The sequence below is a fragment of the Brachypodium distachyon genome, chromosome 4 (assembly GCF_000005505.3).
Source record: "Brachypodium distachyon strain Bd21 chromosome 4, Brachypodium_distachyon_v3.0, whole genome shotgun sequence".
NCBI classification, from domain to species: Eukaryota; Viridiplantae; Streptophyta; class Magnoliopsida; order Poales; family Poaceae; genus Brachypodium; species Brachypodium distachyon.
This window is the reverse complement of record NC_016134.3, coordinates 45,715,723-45,731,350: the sequence shown is the minus strand read 5'-3', so window position 1 is coordinate 45,731,350 and position 15,628 is coordinate 45,715,723. Positions and strand designations below refer to the sequence as shown.

General features: G+C 47.0%; 2 protein-coding genes across 3 annotated transcripts; one reads left to right on the top strand and one right to left on the bottom strand.

Moving 5' to 3' along the window:
* Nucleotides 1-255: 255 nt before the first annotated feature.
* LOC100833748 lies at nucleotides 256-2,155 on the top strand. Its single transcript, XM_003578819.4, has one exon. It carries the CDS (start codon nucleotides 544-546, stop codon nucleotides 1,780-1,782), a length of 1,239 nt encoding a protein of 412 aa, XP_003578867.1. The 5' UTR covers nucleotides 256-543; the 3' UTR covers nucleotides 1,783-2,155.
* Nucleotides 2,156-7,207: 5,052 nt separating this feature from the next.
* Nucleotides 7,208-13,465, bottom strand: LOC100833444 (protein FAM135B). 2 transcript variants are annotated; one of them, XM_003578818.4, is made up of 14 exons: nucleotides 12,739-13,465; nucleotides 12,130-12,221; nucleotides 11,141-11,295; nucleotides 10,998-11,062; nucleotides 10,686-10,872; nucleotides 9,903-10,166; nucleotides 9,683-9,813; nucleotides 9,342-9,531; nucleotides 9,160-9,219; nucleotides 8,833-9,084; nucleotides 8,493-8,751; nucleotides 8,211-8,416; nucleotides 8,031-8,081; nucleotides 7,208-7,907 (listed from the first exon to the last, which is right to left on the bottom strand). In XM_003578818.4, the coding sequence occupies exons 1-14, from the start codon at nucleotides 12,966-12,968 to the stop codon at nucleotides 7,617-7,619; spliced, it is 2,433 nt and encodes an 810-aa protein (XP_003578866.1). In that variant the 5' UTR covers nucleotides 12,969-13,465; the 3' UTR covers nucleotides 7,208-7,616. The 2 variants fall into 2 exon arrangements, with proteins under 2 accessions (XP_003578866.1, XP_010238687.1); XM_010240385.3 differs by having other exon boundaries at nucleotides 11,141-11,308; nucleotides 12,739-12,754.
* Nucleotides 13,466-15,628: the final 2,163 nt, after the last annotated feature.

Below are 15,628 nucleotides of genomic sequence, written 5' to 3'. Positions count from 1 at the left end.
ATTGCCAAGATTTTTTACTCGTATACATTGCCAAGAAATAAACCCGGCAAAACCATAGAAAACAAAGTCATCCACATCGTGAAGGACTTGAAAGCAAAACAATCACAACAACGTGAGCAATACTAGTAATCAGAAAAAAAAATCCCCAGAAAACATTCCAAGCATATAAGAAATTCCCCTCTGGCTATAAATAAATCCAGGGCAATCCCTCTCCCTTCATGATTAGCCAGCCACAGTGCTGCTGCTCGTCCCAGCCTCCCAAAAACAGCTCTAATTTAATCCCATTATTAATTAGGGAGGGGCTCCCTTCCTAATCTCACACCCCCATATAAAGCCTCCACCACATCCCCTCCCTCTCTTTAGTGCTCCTCCGCAACGCACATTCTCTTCTATTCTATTCTCTTCTCCGGCGGATGCGCGCCCGCTAGCCCGCTAAGCCAGCCAGGGCAACCCGTTTGCAGCGCGAGATCCGCTTCTTCGCCTCCGGCAGCGACCGGGACCGGCGACCGACGAGCGAGCGGGGGAGGGGGGAGAGGAGAGGCCATGCCGGTGACGGACTACCAGGGGTCGTCGTCCTCCCCGTCGCCCTTCTCCTTCGGGTCGCTGCTCTCGCTGCGGCGGGACCACACGGCCATGCCGTCCGGGGAGGAGGCCGACCTCGAGCTGTTCCAGCGCCACCTTGCGGCGAACCTCGTGGAGCTTCTGCCGGCGGAGGGGGAAGGTGGGGGCGGGGGAGGTGGAGGGGAGGAGATCCTCTCCGTCGCGTGGATCCGGCGGCTGCTCGAGGCGTTCATCCTGTGCCAGGAGGAGTTCCGTGTCGTGGTGGCCCAGGCGCGGCGCCGCGGCGGGGCGCTGCCGGCGGCCGGGGAGCGGCTGGTGGCCGAGTTCCACGAGAGGGCCGTCAAGGCGCTCGACGTCTGCAACGCGGCGCGGGACGGGGTGGACCAGGTCCGCCGCTTCGAGCGCCTCGCCGACATCGCCGCATCCGTGCTGCTCGCGCCCGGGGAGATCCACGAGGGCCAGCTCCGCCGCGCGCGCAAGGCCATCGCCGACCTCTCCGTGCTCCTCGTCGACGAGACGGGGTCCTCGGCCAGCGGGGGCGTGGCCTCCTTCCTCGCGTCACACCGCAACCGCTCCTTCGGCCGCGCGCGCGCCTCCCCGTCCCGCGCCGGCGGCTCGGCCGTCGGCTCCTCCTCCGCCTCCGCCTCCCATTTCCGCTCCCTCTCCTGGAGCGTGTCCCGCACCTGGTCCGCCTCGCGCCAGCTGCAGGCCATCGGCGCAGGGCTCACCGCGCCGCGCGCGCACGAGGGAGGCCTTGCCGCCCCTGTCTACGCCATGGGATGCATACTCCACTTCACCGCCTGGGCGCTCGTCGCCGCCGTCCCGTGCCCGGACCGCTCCAGCGCGCTCCTGGCGCACCACCTTCCCGCCGCGCCGGCGCGCGCGGCATTCCCCTGGGCGCCGCCTCTCCTTACCCTGCAAGAACGCCTGACCGAGGAGGGGAAGCGCAAGGAGAGGCGCACCGCCTGCGGCCTGCTCAAGGAAATCCAGGTGCTTGAGAAATCCACCCAGAAGCTCGCCGATGCCATCGACGCTGCCCCCATTCCGCTCTTTGGGGACAGGGAGACCGATTTGCGGGAGGCTGCCGCGGAGCTTGCCGCCGTGTGCGCAGCGATGAGGGATGGCCTGGAGCCGCTCGAGAAGCAGGTGCGTGAGGTGTTCCACCGCATCATACGCAGCCGCGTCGAAGGCCTTGACTCGTCCATGCACAATGCCGATTGATCCCATCAATTGAAGTCACGCCTTCGATATCAGGCAATGTGGTGGTCATAGGTAGCTTTCTGATTCTTGGTTTGCTTGTTTCTGTTCCAAATCGTATTAAGTATAAATGTGTACCTTTGTGTAAAGGAAGGGGATTAGAAAGGGGCCATCTTGATGCTAAGATGGCTGCTTGGTTCTCCCATGTTGTTTTGGTATATATGTCGTCAAATTTTTTGTTATTTGTGTGCGTCTGCGGCTAATTTCTGTTGTGATTCAATTTATGTTCCTGAGCTCGCAAAGGTCACTCTGATCTTTGCCATCTTAGATACGAAAACTGGAGAAAAAACATTCTCCTGTAAATGTATCTGCAAGTTACATTGTGGATTTGTCAGTATAGTTTTCTCTCAGCACATAACCATCCTATTTGGCAGTGTTGGACATGGGGATTCTAATCGATACCCACTGGCATTGAAATCTTTCCCAATAATTACCGCGTTCCAGACAGGCGCTCTAACACACTGGCATTTTAATTATAAGTTGTGAAGATATGTTATCTGTTCTGGATAGCTAGATATTGGATCGTTCGGTAGGTTTCAGTGGATCTAATGTGGTTGTATGTTTATTGGAGTATTTTATTGTACAATGCCGATGCCTTTTAGATAGGACATCTACTTCCAATCTTCCATGATACATAAATTGATGGATTCATATAATATTTGTGTTTGTTATTAGTGGATATGGGTAGAAAGAAATCTGGACAAGAAAAATGAGTATCTGTAGATTCTGTATCGGAAGTCATGTTTATCATTTGAATTTGAATGCCCTGCGGTAATGCCCTGTTAATTTTCAGTTAGCTGAAAATCCACCCCCTTGTCTGTATAACTGTTTATCCCAGAGTTGGATCTTGCAGCAGCAAACACTCCAATAAAAGCCAATGAACAAGCAACACAGCAAAGCTGCTTGCTATGGCTGCATGAATATAACAGGAAGGAACACCTCGTCATCTTCACCAGGACTGGATCTCTGCTGGTATCATTGTAGTGTAGCTGATCATCTGGGAATACACCTGGTTTCTGTCACCATCTTTGCAAAACTAATGGAGAGACTGGATGATTGGGACTGAGGGGAGAAGGATGATTGGGAGGAGAAGTCTCTGTCCTGTAAGAAAGTTTGGAAGCATTGCATCAGCTGATCAGCTGGCTCTGTGCTCACAAGTGGCAGCATAGTGTTGCTGCTGCGGCACACTAGTACGGTTAACGGTTGTACCTGTGCTGCAGTGAGCTGGATGGATTGGGACATAGGGCCCTGCTTAAACCGTTCCATAATATCATTTGTTTTCGAGTGTCCTGTGATCATGTCCAGTTAAATTCTCAGTTAGCTGTAAACCCATTCCCTTCATGCCTGCATTTTTTTTTTATCCCAGTGTTGGATCTTCCTGCCGCAACAATCACTCTTGCAAGTCAATGAATTTTTTTGGTGATGTAGACACATACGTTGTCATCAACTCACCCTTTTTTTAACTTTTAAAAGATAAGTGTAGCAGAAGTCTGGGCGCAATGCATCATCAGCAGAATGTCCCTGTGCTGACAAGTGGCAGCATATTGTTATTGCTGCACACTTGCAGCTGGATTGTACTACAAGTGAGCAGCTGTATGGATTGGGGTTAGGGCCCCTGCTTAAACTGTCTCTTCTCTTGGTGCTATTGCGATAGGCTCCAGCTGTTCATCTGCTAAAATGGCATCACCAGGTCATTGTGATCCTATCAGAGGAAACACAAAGAACAAGAAGTTGTACATCACGGCGCCGGCGCCAAAAGATGGACTCCTCCCGGTGCCCTGCTCTGCTCTCGCGTCCCCGGAGGTCGGCACGACGACCCGGTCTCCGGAGGTTGCAAGTTCTAGTCGTTGTTTGCTCCGATGGCCCTGAGGAATCAAGCAATCAGCTTTCAAAGGTTCAACTGCATAGAATTAGAATAGGTACTCCACAGAACACAGGGGTTCAGACCTGAAGCCAGAAATGGAAGCATACCGTGCCCATGAGAAACAATATATATCCTGTGGCAAACTGGCAATGCTGCTGCCACAAGAGGAAGAAAAGAACGGCATGACAACGAGTCCTTTTTTCTCTCAAGGAAATTGGAACTTTTTTGTTGTTCTTTTTTTAGGGGAGGAAAGTGAGACTCTTTACTCTAGTGGAAAATGCAGTTGGGTTCTGTCACCGTCCTGGTAAAAACTGACAGAGAGATTGTATGATTGGGAATTGTAGAAGGAAGGATGATTTTGGAGAGAACTCAGAGAAGTCTCTGTCCTGTGTAAGAAAGTTTGGGGGCATTGCATCGGCAGCACAAGCTGGCTCACAGCAGCAGCATACTTACCTGTGATGCTACGATGAGCTATGTGGATTGGGTTTGTAGGGCCATGCTTAAACCTAAACCGTCTTTCTTTCTTGTCTTGGTGAGTCCTGTCACACTCTCAGGCTCCAGCTCCTCCAGCTGTTGTTATGCTGATGCTACAATAGGCTAATAGCATCATCATCATCAGATGATTGTGGTCCTATCAGACGTAGTAGCAAACAAAGAAGAAGAAGTCGACGACTGCGACTGGCGCTGAGATGGAGACCCTTCATCGTCTTCTCGCCGGAGGTCGGCACCAACGAACCGGTCTCTGGCTGCAAGTTTTCTCCTTGTTGTTTGCTGTTGACCCGGCCGGAGGAGTAACAAGCTTTTCAACGGTTCAAATTAGCTTTGCAGGTACTCAAGACAGGGTTCAGACGTGCAGCCAGAAATGGCAGCATGTAGTGCCCAACTGCCCATGAGAAACCATTCTCCCTATGCTGCGACAAGAGCAAGAAAAGGTATGGCATGACAGCGATCGCTGTGCAACAGCATCTCCGACAGCTCCCATGCCATGCCGTGCCGTGCTGTGTAGATTGTTTTATTTGCTCCGCCGGAATGTAAAAACATGGGAATTTGAAGCGGGGGCGGATCTCCACTGGAAAAAAAATTCGTCTTCATGGTCTTATCCATGCCATGCCATGCTACGACGAGCGAAAGGAAAAGGATATGCGCTCAATGAATGACGGCGACGGGTTGACCTCCCTCTTGTGTGGTCACAGATCGGTTTCATTTGGTTTCCACCTTGACTAACTTGAAAATCAGTTATTTACAAATCAGTCTCACTAGTTCTAGTTCCTGTTCTCTGTTGACCCGGAGGAACCAAAACATTCAACGGTTCAGCTGCTTTTGCTGCTCTACCCGTGCTCAAGACATTTCGTTGTTTGCTCCGAGGAATCAATCAGCTTTCAACGGTTCAACTGCATAAATTAGACGTAGTCGCAAACAAAGAAGAAGAAGAAGAAGTCGACGACGGCGACAGCTCTGAGACCCGGTCCCCGGTTGCAAGTTAATGGTTGCTGTTTGCTTGCTGACCCGGCCGGCCGGTCGGAGAAACAAGCTTTTCAACGGTTCTACGGCTACTCACTCAAAGACAGGGGTTCAGAGTTTGAGACGACTTAACTTGGAGCCAGAAATGGCAGCATGTCGTCCCCACGGGAAACCGTTCATTCTCCCTGTGCTGCGACAAAGAGGAAGAAAAAGGATAGCGATGACAGCGATCGCCGTCCAAGAGCATCTCCGGTAGCCACTGGACTGCAGAAGATGGACGGACGTACCTCCAGAGTCCAGACAGACATGGATCGGATTGGACAGAATGAAGAGGCATGAAGCTTCAAAGTGCCACGCCACCGTGCTACGACAAGTGAAAGGAAAGGGACACGCAATGAATGACGGCGGTTGTTTTCCGTCAGCGAAATCGGCGACCTCCCCGCTTGTGGGCTTGTGGCCAAACCAATTAATTTGTGGTCAGTCACGGACTCAAAAGGTGGACTCGGAACTATACTCTGGCTCGGCTGAAGGCGTCGGTGTCAGCTTGACAACGTGTCTGAAGATGCCTCCCTGCTACAACTGCCCTCTGGCAACAAGTCTGAAGATGCTTCATCCAGGCTTCATCGCATCATCGTTGCGGTCCTTGCTTTTCCCTGCTCTGCTCTGTAGCTCTGTCTCTTTCCTTTTGCTTTGAGCTTTGTCTTTCCTTTTGCTTTGAGCTTTGGGTCTGTATATTCCAACTCTTAATTAATGAATCGGCTAAAAAAATAAATCATCGTTGCGGTCCTTTGGAAAGAAAAGAACCAGTGAAGTGACGTCGTCCAGCCACAGCCGGTATTGCTCTCACATCACCCGTTCGATCGTGTGTCGGGCGCGTTTTTGTTGACCCGGACGGAGGAACCAAAACTTTCAACAACGGTTCAGCTGCTCTACTGGTGCTCCAGACAGGGTTCAGACGACTTGCAGCCAGAAACGGCACCATGTCGTGCCCATGAGAAGCCATTCTCCCTATGCTGCGACAAGAGCAAGTCAGGAAGAAAAAGGACGGCATGACAGCAGCTATTATTTTTTTTTAACAGAAATCCTGTCAGCAAGATCGGCGACGCGTTTAACCTCTTGTGGCCGGACAAGGAAAAGTAGTTGGCGGGGTCAACGGGGAAACTTTGGGTCACTGTACTTGGAATTTGACAGTGATATACTCCTAAAATAGGACGGAGGGAGTACTCGAGGAAGTGCATCCTTGGAATTACTCTGGCTGAAGGCGTCGGTCAGCTTGACGCTATTGGGTTCACATGCTCTATCGGCACAGGATTCAGACATCTGTGACTGCTCTATCGGCACAAGGGTACAGACGTGCCGCCCAACACGGCGGCAGCAAAATGTCGTGCCTGTAAGAAACATTCCTCATTCGTCCTCTGTGAGTGTACATGCAACCTGCGACAGGGAATGGAACAGAGGGACCAGGCCAACAGCCAAGCACCAAGTGCTCGATCGTGCGTCCGGTGTGTTTTTGACCCGATTTCCTTGTACTAACCTTGACCACACTGTTTTAAGTTCTAACTATGTCAATTTCCACCCCTCCGCTAAAAACACATTACTCCTTGCCGATACAAAAGATTCTCGGATATCCAACCAACTAAATCCAACCTCCTATAAGAGTTTCACATCTTGACTAGCTTGAAAAGTTTTCAATAAATTACGAATACCCTTCACTGGTTTTAAATTATTCTAAACATCCACATGTATTTCTCTCATCAATTTCTTTTATGTATTAATCAACACGTTGATTACACGTACCCCTCCGTCCCATATTAAATAATTCAAATTTGCCCCATATATGTGTATCTATGTCCAAAAAACGTCTAGATACATGTAATAAAAAGTCACTTAATATGAAGGAGGGAGTATACAGTTACTGGTTATTTACCAACTAAAGAGTTGACTCCAGATTTCTTAAAACGAAGTTTTCAGTGGGTACTGCCAAGCTTTTTTGTCAGAATCATAGTACAACAGAAAAGAACCGATTTTGCGCAGCAAGACATGATACGATAATGAACAAGACCGGAAAGGAAATAGCGCCCTGGGGTTTCCAGGTTTTGCCAGACAATACAAATGATCTGAGGTTTTCACCACGGTATGATGATAAAATTCAAACACATATATCATGCTTATTTTGACAATACTCTCACTGGATTGTTAGACCCTCCTAAACTGGCAGTGTTAAAAATACACCAGACGACATGCAGAGGTGGTACATCTACCGCGCTATAAATCGAAAATGAACAAATCAACTATTTATACAATCAAACCTAACAAGCTGGAAAAAAACATCGCTGCTAGTGAACTTTACAGTGCTGCTACCCATCTGAGTGAAGGATCACTCTGGTGAAATATTTATCTTCCTTGCTTGGTCAGTAGTGCAGTATTTGGTTTTGGTTTCTGAGTATGACGGTATTCCAAAGAAGAGACATTGTCATCGAAAAAGCTCAGGGAAGGACCACATGATGAATTTGGCATAGATGTCAGTCTCCAGGAACTCTATGTGGGCTGCTCTGCCAATCATGGTGTTGAGGTTTCGTCCATGGGCAGATTGGTCAAAATTGACATCGCACCGCATGAATATCCGGGTTTCAGACGAGGGTGCACGGATCTGATCTAAGCAATTATTGAGCATTTCTGTGAAGACTTGGCCTTTCCTTGAATTGTCGGATGATGCAGCAGGGCAGAGCTCGATTCTTGCGGAGTGATATGGTACATACCCATCCTAGTAGATCAAGAAAATGCAACATGGCTCATTAGTGATATGCGAAAAGGACTATAGTAACACAAGCTAATAGCAGATCCACAAGTAAATTGAAGATGTTAGAAATGAGAAAAGGGAAATAACCTGAGGTGACGATAACAATATGATATTTTTGAAGTTTTCCAGTGTCTTCAACTGAATAAGGATAACAAAAACAATGGTTTGTGGTCAACTTTTACTGAAAAATGCATCTGGTAAAAGTTGGCAACAAGTCGGATTGCCAAAGCTACTCCAACATTCCAGAATGAAGGAGGATGGTAATACCTTACAAAGCCTATAAAAGAAGGTATTCAGGGGGTCTTGATCATCACTGAAAGTGAGCTGATGGATGCATTGTGCTCCCTTGAGCTTTTTTAGAAGCCAAAGACCAGAATTGAATAAAGAATTTGAACTGTACCAGTAACCTAAGTGAGGTCCTGATATCGACATGTATGTGTAGAGGTTCTTCAAGTACGGCTCTAATTGAGGATCTAGTGGGATACAAAAATATCGTTAGTCCCCTAAAGACAGACCTATTTGGCAGGAATTTGACAAGTTGGAAAATACCTGCTAAGGCAGTTCTGATGATAACGTTTCCAATGGAATGGCCAACAAAACTAAGCTTCAATTCTTTGCAGCCTCCATATCTTGCAAGCTTATCCACTTTCTTTTTTAGGAATGCAACAGTCTCCCCAGCAAGCCTACTACCCATTTCTTTAAAATCTCCAGATGTTTTCTCCTCGTTAGCCTCGGACATTAGGCATTCAGCTCCAGGATCCAATAAAAGCCATTGATTTCTAACAAGACGTAAATCCAAATGGTGCCCCTGTTTTTTGTAAATATGATTAAATTATTAGTTACTGATATTATAATTCCAGGAATGTTAAACAAGACGAACGTAACTTGCCTGAAACCCATGCACAAAGATGACAGCTCGCAATATGCGTCCACCTTTTTTACCACTAGTATTTTTCTGAGCCGAAGACTCTCCTTGTAGTTTAGGTAGTACGATAGTATCCTTCTGTTCTGAAGAAGTTGATGGCAAATCCTTGCTAGAACCATGTTGTGGAACAACCATAACATGCTGTTCTATAAGAATGACAGGAACACGTGAAGGATCGGCATATATATGCATATCTTGAACAGACCTTGTGTTGATCTGCAGGATTTCTCAAATCAGTAACTGTTTTGAATTAAGTTTGTGCATAAACTATTCAAGAAACAAAAGGGTAACCTTCATTTGTGCTATGCTTTTCCTATGTAGTTCAGCCCGCGATGCAGAGTTTTGTACAGGCTGCACATACATGAAAACTAGTAAGTAAAGATTAAAAATAAGTGATAATACCATTGGTGAATGGAGCTTGTTCGTTAAAAGTGGCTGATGGTTCATTCAAATAATTCGAGAGTGATGATTACATCTTCATGGAACTTCCTTGAACCAGAAACTCTCAGAAGGGAATGGCGATGAGATGGGTCATCACCGATACTTCGCAAATAGCGGTGTGGGATCTCGATTCTCGAGTGATTAGTCCATATTGACCACTCTGCTTTCCTGTCAATGGCCCAAATATCACGCAAGTAATCCAATATCTTGGTTTTATTTATCCTGCAGTAAACCAAGAAAACATTGTTGGACAAATGGTTTCGTAGCATAACAGGAATAATTGAGAAACCATCATAGCCTTTGCAATTAAACACCAGGGGCACTTCAAATACAGCACAATAACAAGTGAAATTGAGAGAAGAATTAACTTGACCTATGAAATTTCAAGAACGTGTTCCATAGAAGTGAAAGTTGGCTGCTCACGGTAAGAAACAATTCCAACAACTCTTCATTGGAAAGAGTATACAGCATATCGCTAGTGCCATCAACAACACCATTGGGTCGCTGCAGAATTGCACATGAACATTTCCAATCAGCAAGTCCTAAATCATGAGGAATTCATAGATCGTTACAGAAATATTGATGAAATGTACCTCCAGAAAGTCATGTAAAATGCCAGCCAAGTGCCCAACACCCTTTGTAGTTACTGGGAACACTTTACCAGAATCAGGAAGGACTGATTTTGGAGGCTGAAGTGACTCATATTTACCAAGATTTAAGTCAGTGACATCTAAATCTTCAATTGTTTTACCAACAGCATCACTTATTTTCTTCAGTTCTTCAAGTAGCATTTCCCTTGAAGTTAATAATGCCTTTACAATGTGATGTGATGCTGGGTGTAAACCTTGTTCTGGTATCTGCACAAATATTATATTTTAACCATATGTTCAACAAAAGGAGACAGGAACCATAAAAGAAAATAAGATCACACCACCCATGAAGTTGCCAGAGCCAAATAATTGGGAAGCTGGTAATGACTAGCTCAACGAACGATATGGAAAGGTGATAGTATTTAAATGATTGATGTTGATGCAGTACAGACTGCAGCCAGTCCATAGGTACAGTTTTTGGGTTATGCATCTACAAACTAAATTCACCCTACTATAGATTTTGATCTCCAATACACTGCTCGGGTATTGTAACAGGATCTTGAAATAAAATTTTCCTTGATGGTTAAATATGAAGTATTAAATCAGAAATAGAATTCCAAATTATGAATTATATGGGATACCAGCTATACAGCTTCTAGTTACCTAGTTTTATGGTTGTGCAGCTAGTATCAAACGTTGAAGGCATCTAGTTAAAGCCTCAGACAAGTTGCATAGGAGCACCAGTTTCAAAGAACATTAAAGCTAAAGCTTCACAAACCTGTGTACCTTCAATGATGATTTATTTGCACCAGCTTTCAGGTACACTATATGCAATGTCAGATCGACGAGGACAGCATGGAAGGCATCAAAGTGAACTGGACAATATGTGTGTAAGCCCAGGAGTGCTTTACGCGGGATCCTAAATTCATGCACAGCGGCTGAAGATGTGACACTAGAACCTTGAATATCAGACCTAGATCAGAAGAACAATTAGCATCATCAGTCTTCACAAAATAAATCTGTAATATATACATATGCACTTAACTATAAGCAAAATCTTGAAAGAACAAATACATGTAGGATTAGAAATATACTAACCCATTCTCCAGTGTTGGGGCATATATAAGCTCATACTTTAATATCACGGCAGAAACTGCTGGGCCCTTGAATAAATAAAGCAAGTGCTCCGGTAAGTAGAGTAAGAAAGAAAAGAAAAAATGACTAATTCTAAAATTTCCAACCTCTTCTTCAGTGTTGAATATGTTGAAAGACACCATAACTGATAGGTAGATGTCCTGTCGAGCATACTTGATTCGAAATGGCTGTGTGTAGAAGCTATTATCAGCGTCATCTATTTTCCAAATGCCTAACGCATCATCCGCACCGACATCAGGAGCTGCACAATCCACCTAGCACGTCATTATCTATTAGCTAATGATTGGAAAGGATTCTAACAAAACAATCTTTCAAGCAATGGCAACCGAAAATCCCTTGGGAAGATGGAACACTTCTTCAGTTTACAGTGAAGACAAATAGACATGAACATATGCGATTTAGGTGACTGTGGACAGATACTTGGTACAGCAATATCAACAATGTTAAACAGATGGGCCAGCAGACCAGTACAGATCAAATTCTCCATAATACTGTAGCCACTGTTTGATGTGGGCATTGGGCCCATGTCATCCTTTAGTTGGGATCTCAGATCTCTATCACTAAGCTATTACCAGAGAAAAGTGCATTTTCTAAACTAGCATAGTTTCATCAGATAGTTGATCTGTAAGGAATACAAGCATCTCCAAAAAGATAGATAGATATATTCTGCATGGCGCATGATAAATGTAGGAATAAGTAGCAATAATGCATGACATTGACAATGTGACATGCTCGTACAGTCCATATCCAGCACACATGCCTCTTGATGTTATCTAAGAAAGAGAAGTAGGTAGCAACAAAGCAGGTTTGGTAGTTTTATACAAGCAAGGTGAATTGAGGACCATAATGAATAGCCCTAATAGGTTGGCTTCATTTCTTGCACTAAAATATGGTAGCATAGTTCTTACTAACTACCGACAGCAATGAAACAGTTGGCTCATTACTAACACAGGAAGCCCATAAATAGCAAAGGTGACAATTTAAACATGCATTTTCTCAAGCATCTTAAAATCATGTAAATAATAGATGTAGATGATCAAATACTCCTAACTGATGTCGGAAGAGAAGGACGCACCTTCGTATTGGACGACCCTAGCGGGCGAAGCCGGTGTCTTGCCACCACTAGCACCCTCCTCCCACATTGCACTAATCTTCATCTGGTACCATCTGCACATAATCCAATACACGTTTCAAAACAAAGAACAACACTCCCTAGTAAAAATCAACAGAAAAAGGTTCGGGTGTAAAGAATAGTTAAACAGAGAGTTGACAGGCCAATTGTTTCAATAAAGTGCACAAAGCTGTGGGCAATAATTAGAATTCCTGGCAAGTGAACCAAACTGTGTAACGGCAACATCAGAATCCCTCGGCTAACAGTAAGAAGAAGAAAAAAGGTCTGATTCAACCAGCGAAATGTGAGCAGATAACACCAATCGGAACTCAAACTAACGAGAAATGCTCGAACGAACCAAAACACTTAGCTAAATTTCAAAGAAGTACGAGGATTGTAACTTTAACTCAAACTTTTTACTCTCTTTTATACATCAACCACTCCAAAAAATTGTAACTGACTTTGTAACCCAAACCACTTTACTAAACCCAAGAAAACATGCGCACAAAAAGCAAAGCACGAAAAAGGACCAAAAAGCGAACACTTCCACGAGACGCCTCCGCGGGTCCGTACCCTTGCTGGAACAGATCGAGGTTGTGGAAGCGGTGGATGTAGACGGCCACCTCGTGCACCGTCTCCATGACGTGCGGCGGGCGGAAGCAGACCGCCCCCTTGTCCGCCGGCCCCGCGGCGGCGGCGTTGTGCACGCGGCCGGACGCCGGCGAGACCCTCCTGGCCGCTCCGCGCGGGCTGCCCTGGTCGACGACGCCGCCGCCGACGAGGCAGTTCATGCGGCCCAACATGGCCGCGCCGCCCGCCCCGATCCGCGCATTACTGCCTCGATCCCACGGGCTACAGCGAGCTCCAACCTCCGCCAACAACAATTCCTAGGGTTCGGACTTCGCAGACCTTCTGGACAAGCCGTCGCACCAGTACGAGACGAGCGGCTTAAACCGGCGGCGGCCGCCAGGCAGGCGAGGCCAAGCGAGGCGGCTGGGGAGAAAGGAGGCCCGCGGCGGCGGAGGGGGAGAAGAGCGGGCTCCCTGGTCAGTGGGGCTTTGCTGATCCGTCAGATCGGGAGGAAGCGGACTAGCGGAGGCAAGGAATAAGTCAGTATATCTAATGGCTGCGGCGCGACCTCGCGAGGGCGGCACCGACGCGCGTGGGGGCTGGCTCCCGGCTGGTTGGTGGGCAACGGCTCGCCGGAGCGCGGAGAGATCGGAGGCGAAGTGGGAGGAGGAGGAGGAGGAGGAGATGGCGGCGGTGGAGCTGGTGAGAGAGGAGACGGAGAGGAGAGACAGAGGAAAGTGGGAAAGGGGATCTTTAATGGCCGGCTCGTGGCGCTGACAGCAAGGGCCCAGAAGGCAGTGGGTGCAGCGGGGTGGCTCGCGTGGCCCCACCGGTCGGTGAGTTCGGTTGGGACTGTAGCGTGGCGTGGTCGTGGGGTCGGGGGAGTGGTGGAGGGGGGATTTTTATGGCTGTCTGTCGACTGTGCTGAGTACAGGAGCAGGTGAGGTGGATTAGATTAGGCGAGCGGTGAGCCCCACATGCCAGTGGCTCTGCTCTGTGTTGAGCATTTACTTGGTCTTTTTGTTCCAGGAATACGATGATCGGCGAACTTCGTTGTTGGGAAAAAAGGTTTTGCGATGCTAACGACGGTCCAACAAAATTATTGAGATTTGTGAAATATTCATACAAGTAAGAACGGTATGAAAATCTTAAACGGATGGTTATGATTATCGATTTACTAAATCAACTGAGAAATAAACTCCCTGAAAAAGAGGGCGCATCTAGATGATCAGTCGGACGTGGTCAATTTCTACTGGTGTGAAACCGCCCGCATGGGAGAGGAGGAGAGACTCCGTCAATAGGGCCTGCAATGGCCTAATTGGTGGTCTCCTGCCACCGTGTGGTTGGTGTGTTACCATACCGCCTCGCCTTATCCTAGCCACCATCATCGTTGATCCGCTGCCGCCCCGCCTTGCCACAACAGCCATCATCGCCGGTTTGTCGTTGCCTCGTCCATCCCTCTAAGTTCGAGAACCGTCCATGTCCTCCGGCGCAGGCCCCTTCCCCAACCGTAAGTTTGGTCGTGTCGGAACTTATCTCGCTTCCACTGTGACCTCCTCGCCTGTGTCGTCACTGACGCGACTAGCAGCGTTGTAGTCGATCAGGCTAGATTTTGTGCCTAGCCCTTGCTAGCCACCATGTCAGCGTCAGCTGCTACTCGGGAGAGAGAGAGAGAGAGGGAATGGGAGGTGGGAGCCACGCAAGCACACGTCGACAACTCGACAGCGCCACTTGTCACGTTGCAATAGAGGGATCTCAAAAAAGGAGGTCCATAAGTTGGCTTTTGGGATATGCCTCGTCATGTCTTCATTTTTGTGTTTGAGTCGAAAACGTACGAGATTCCTTCTGGACGACAGGTGGAAATGTTGTTCTTTTATTAAGTTTTTGTTAGGAGAAATAGTGGAGTAGCAATTACAAGCTCGTGGTCGCAGTTTTGGCAGAACATGCTAGAGAAACCAAAAAACAAACCAAAGGACTCTCATACATTTCGCTCATCCCAGTTGTTCCTATCGGCAGAGATCAGATGGCCCCTGCATTTATGTTTAAATGTCTCGGCAAACATTAACAGGAGCGAAGTTTTCGTGATGACTATTTGTTGCCAGGGTTTGTCTTGTGTTTCCGTGAAATGCCTTACTTACTAAATTGTCAAACTATTCATGTCATAGAAAGAAGAAGAAAAATACATGGCTCTCTTAAAAATTAGAAAATACAAAAAATAGAATGGTGTTGCTAGAAATTGAGATTCTTTGGTTAGCAGTACATGCTTCCTCAAGCAATGAAATAGACAGAGATGCGCTAGACTTTCCGGAAAAATAAATACTCATCTTCTGTTGATTCGTTCTGAAGAGCTTCATGCGCTAGCCAACGCAACCAAAGGACCGATCTGATGGAAGGGGTTAAGGCAATCCACTTATATTTCAACATCCCCCCTCACGTGTGGCTTCCTCAGACCTAAACGTGGACTAAAAATGGGCTGCAATTTTAATTGCGCTAACCGAGTCTCAAACACCAGACTTCTGGGCTCTTATACCTAAAAAAGCTTCATGCGCGAGTAAACACATCCAAAAGACCCATGCGATAAAACCATAAAAACAACCTTGCAACCTAAAATACTAGTACTCCGTATTAAAATTCTCAATCAACCCTAGGCACCTTCCTCTTTGTATAGAAAAATGGCACATTCCTATTGGAAGATGGCAATCACTTTCCTTTCGGCAGTAGCGCCCGTATCTGTCAGAAGACTGGGACTAGACTAGCGGAGAAAGGGATCTGCACCGGTACTAGTAGCAGCAGGCAGCAGCAACTTGGAACTCGGCGACAATCGCACCATCATCTAGCAGCATGCATCTCGGAAGAAAAGTCAGGGGGAAAGACGTTCGCCAATACCAGTGCA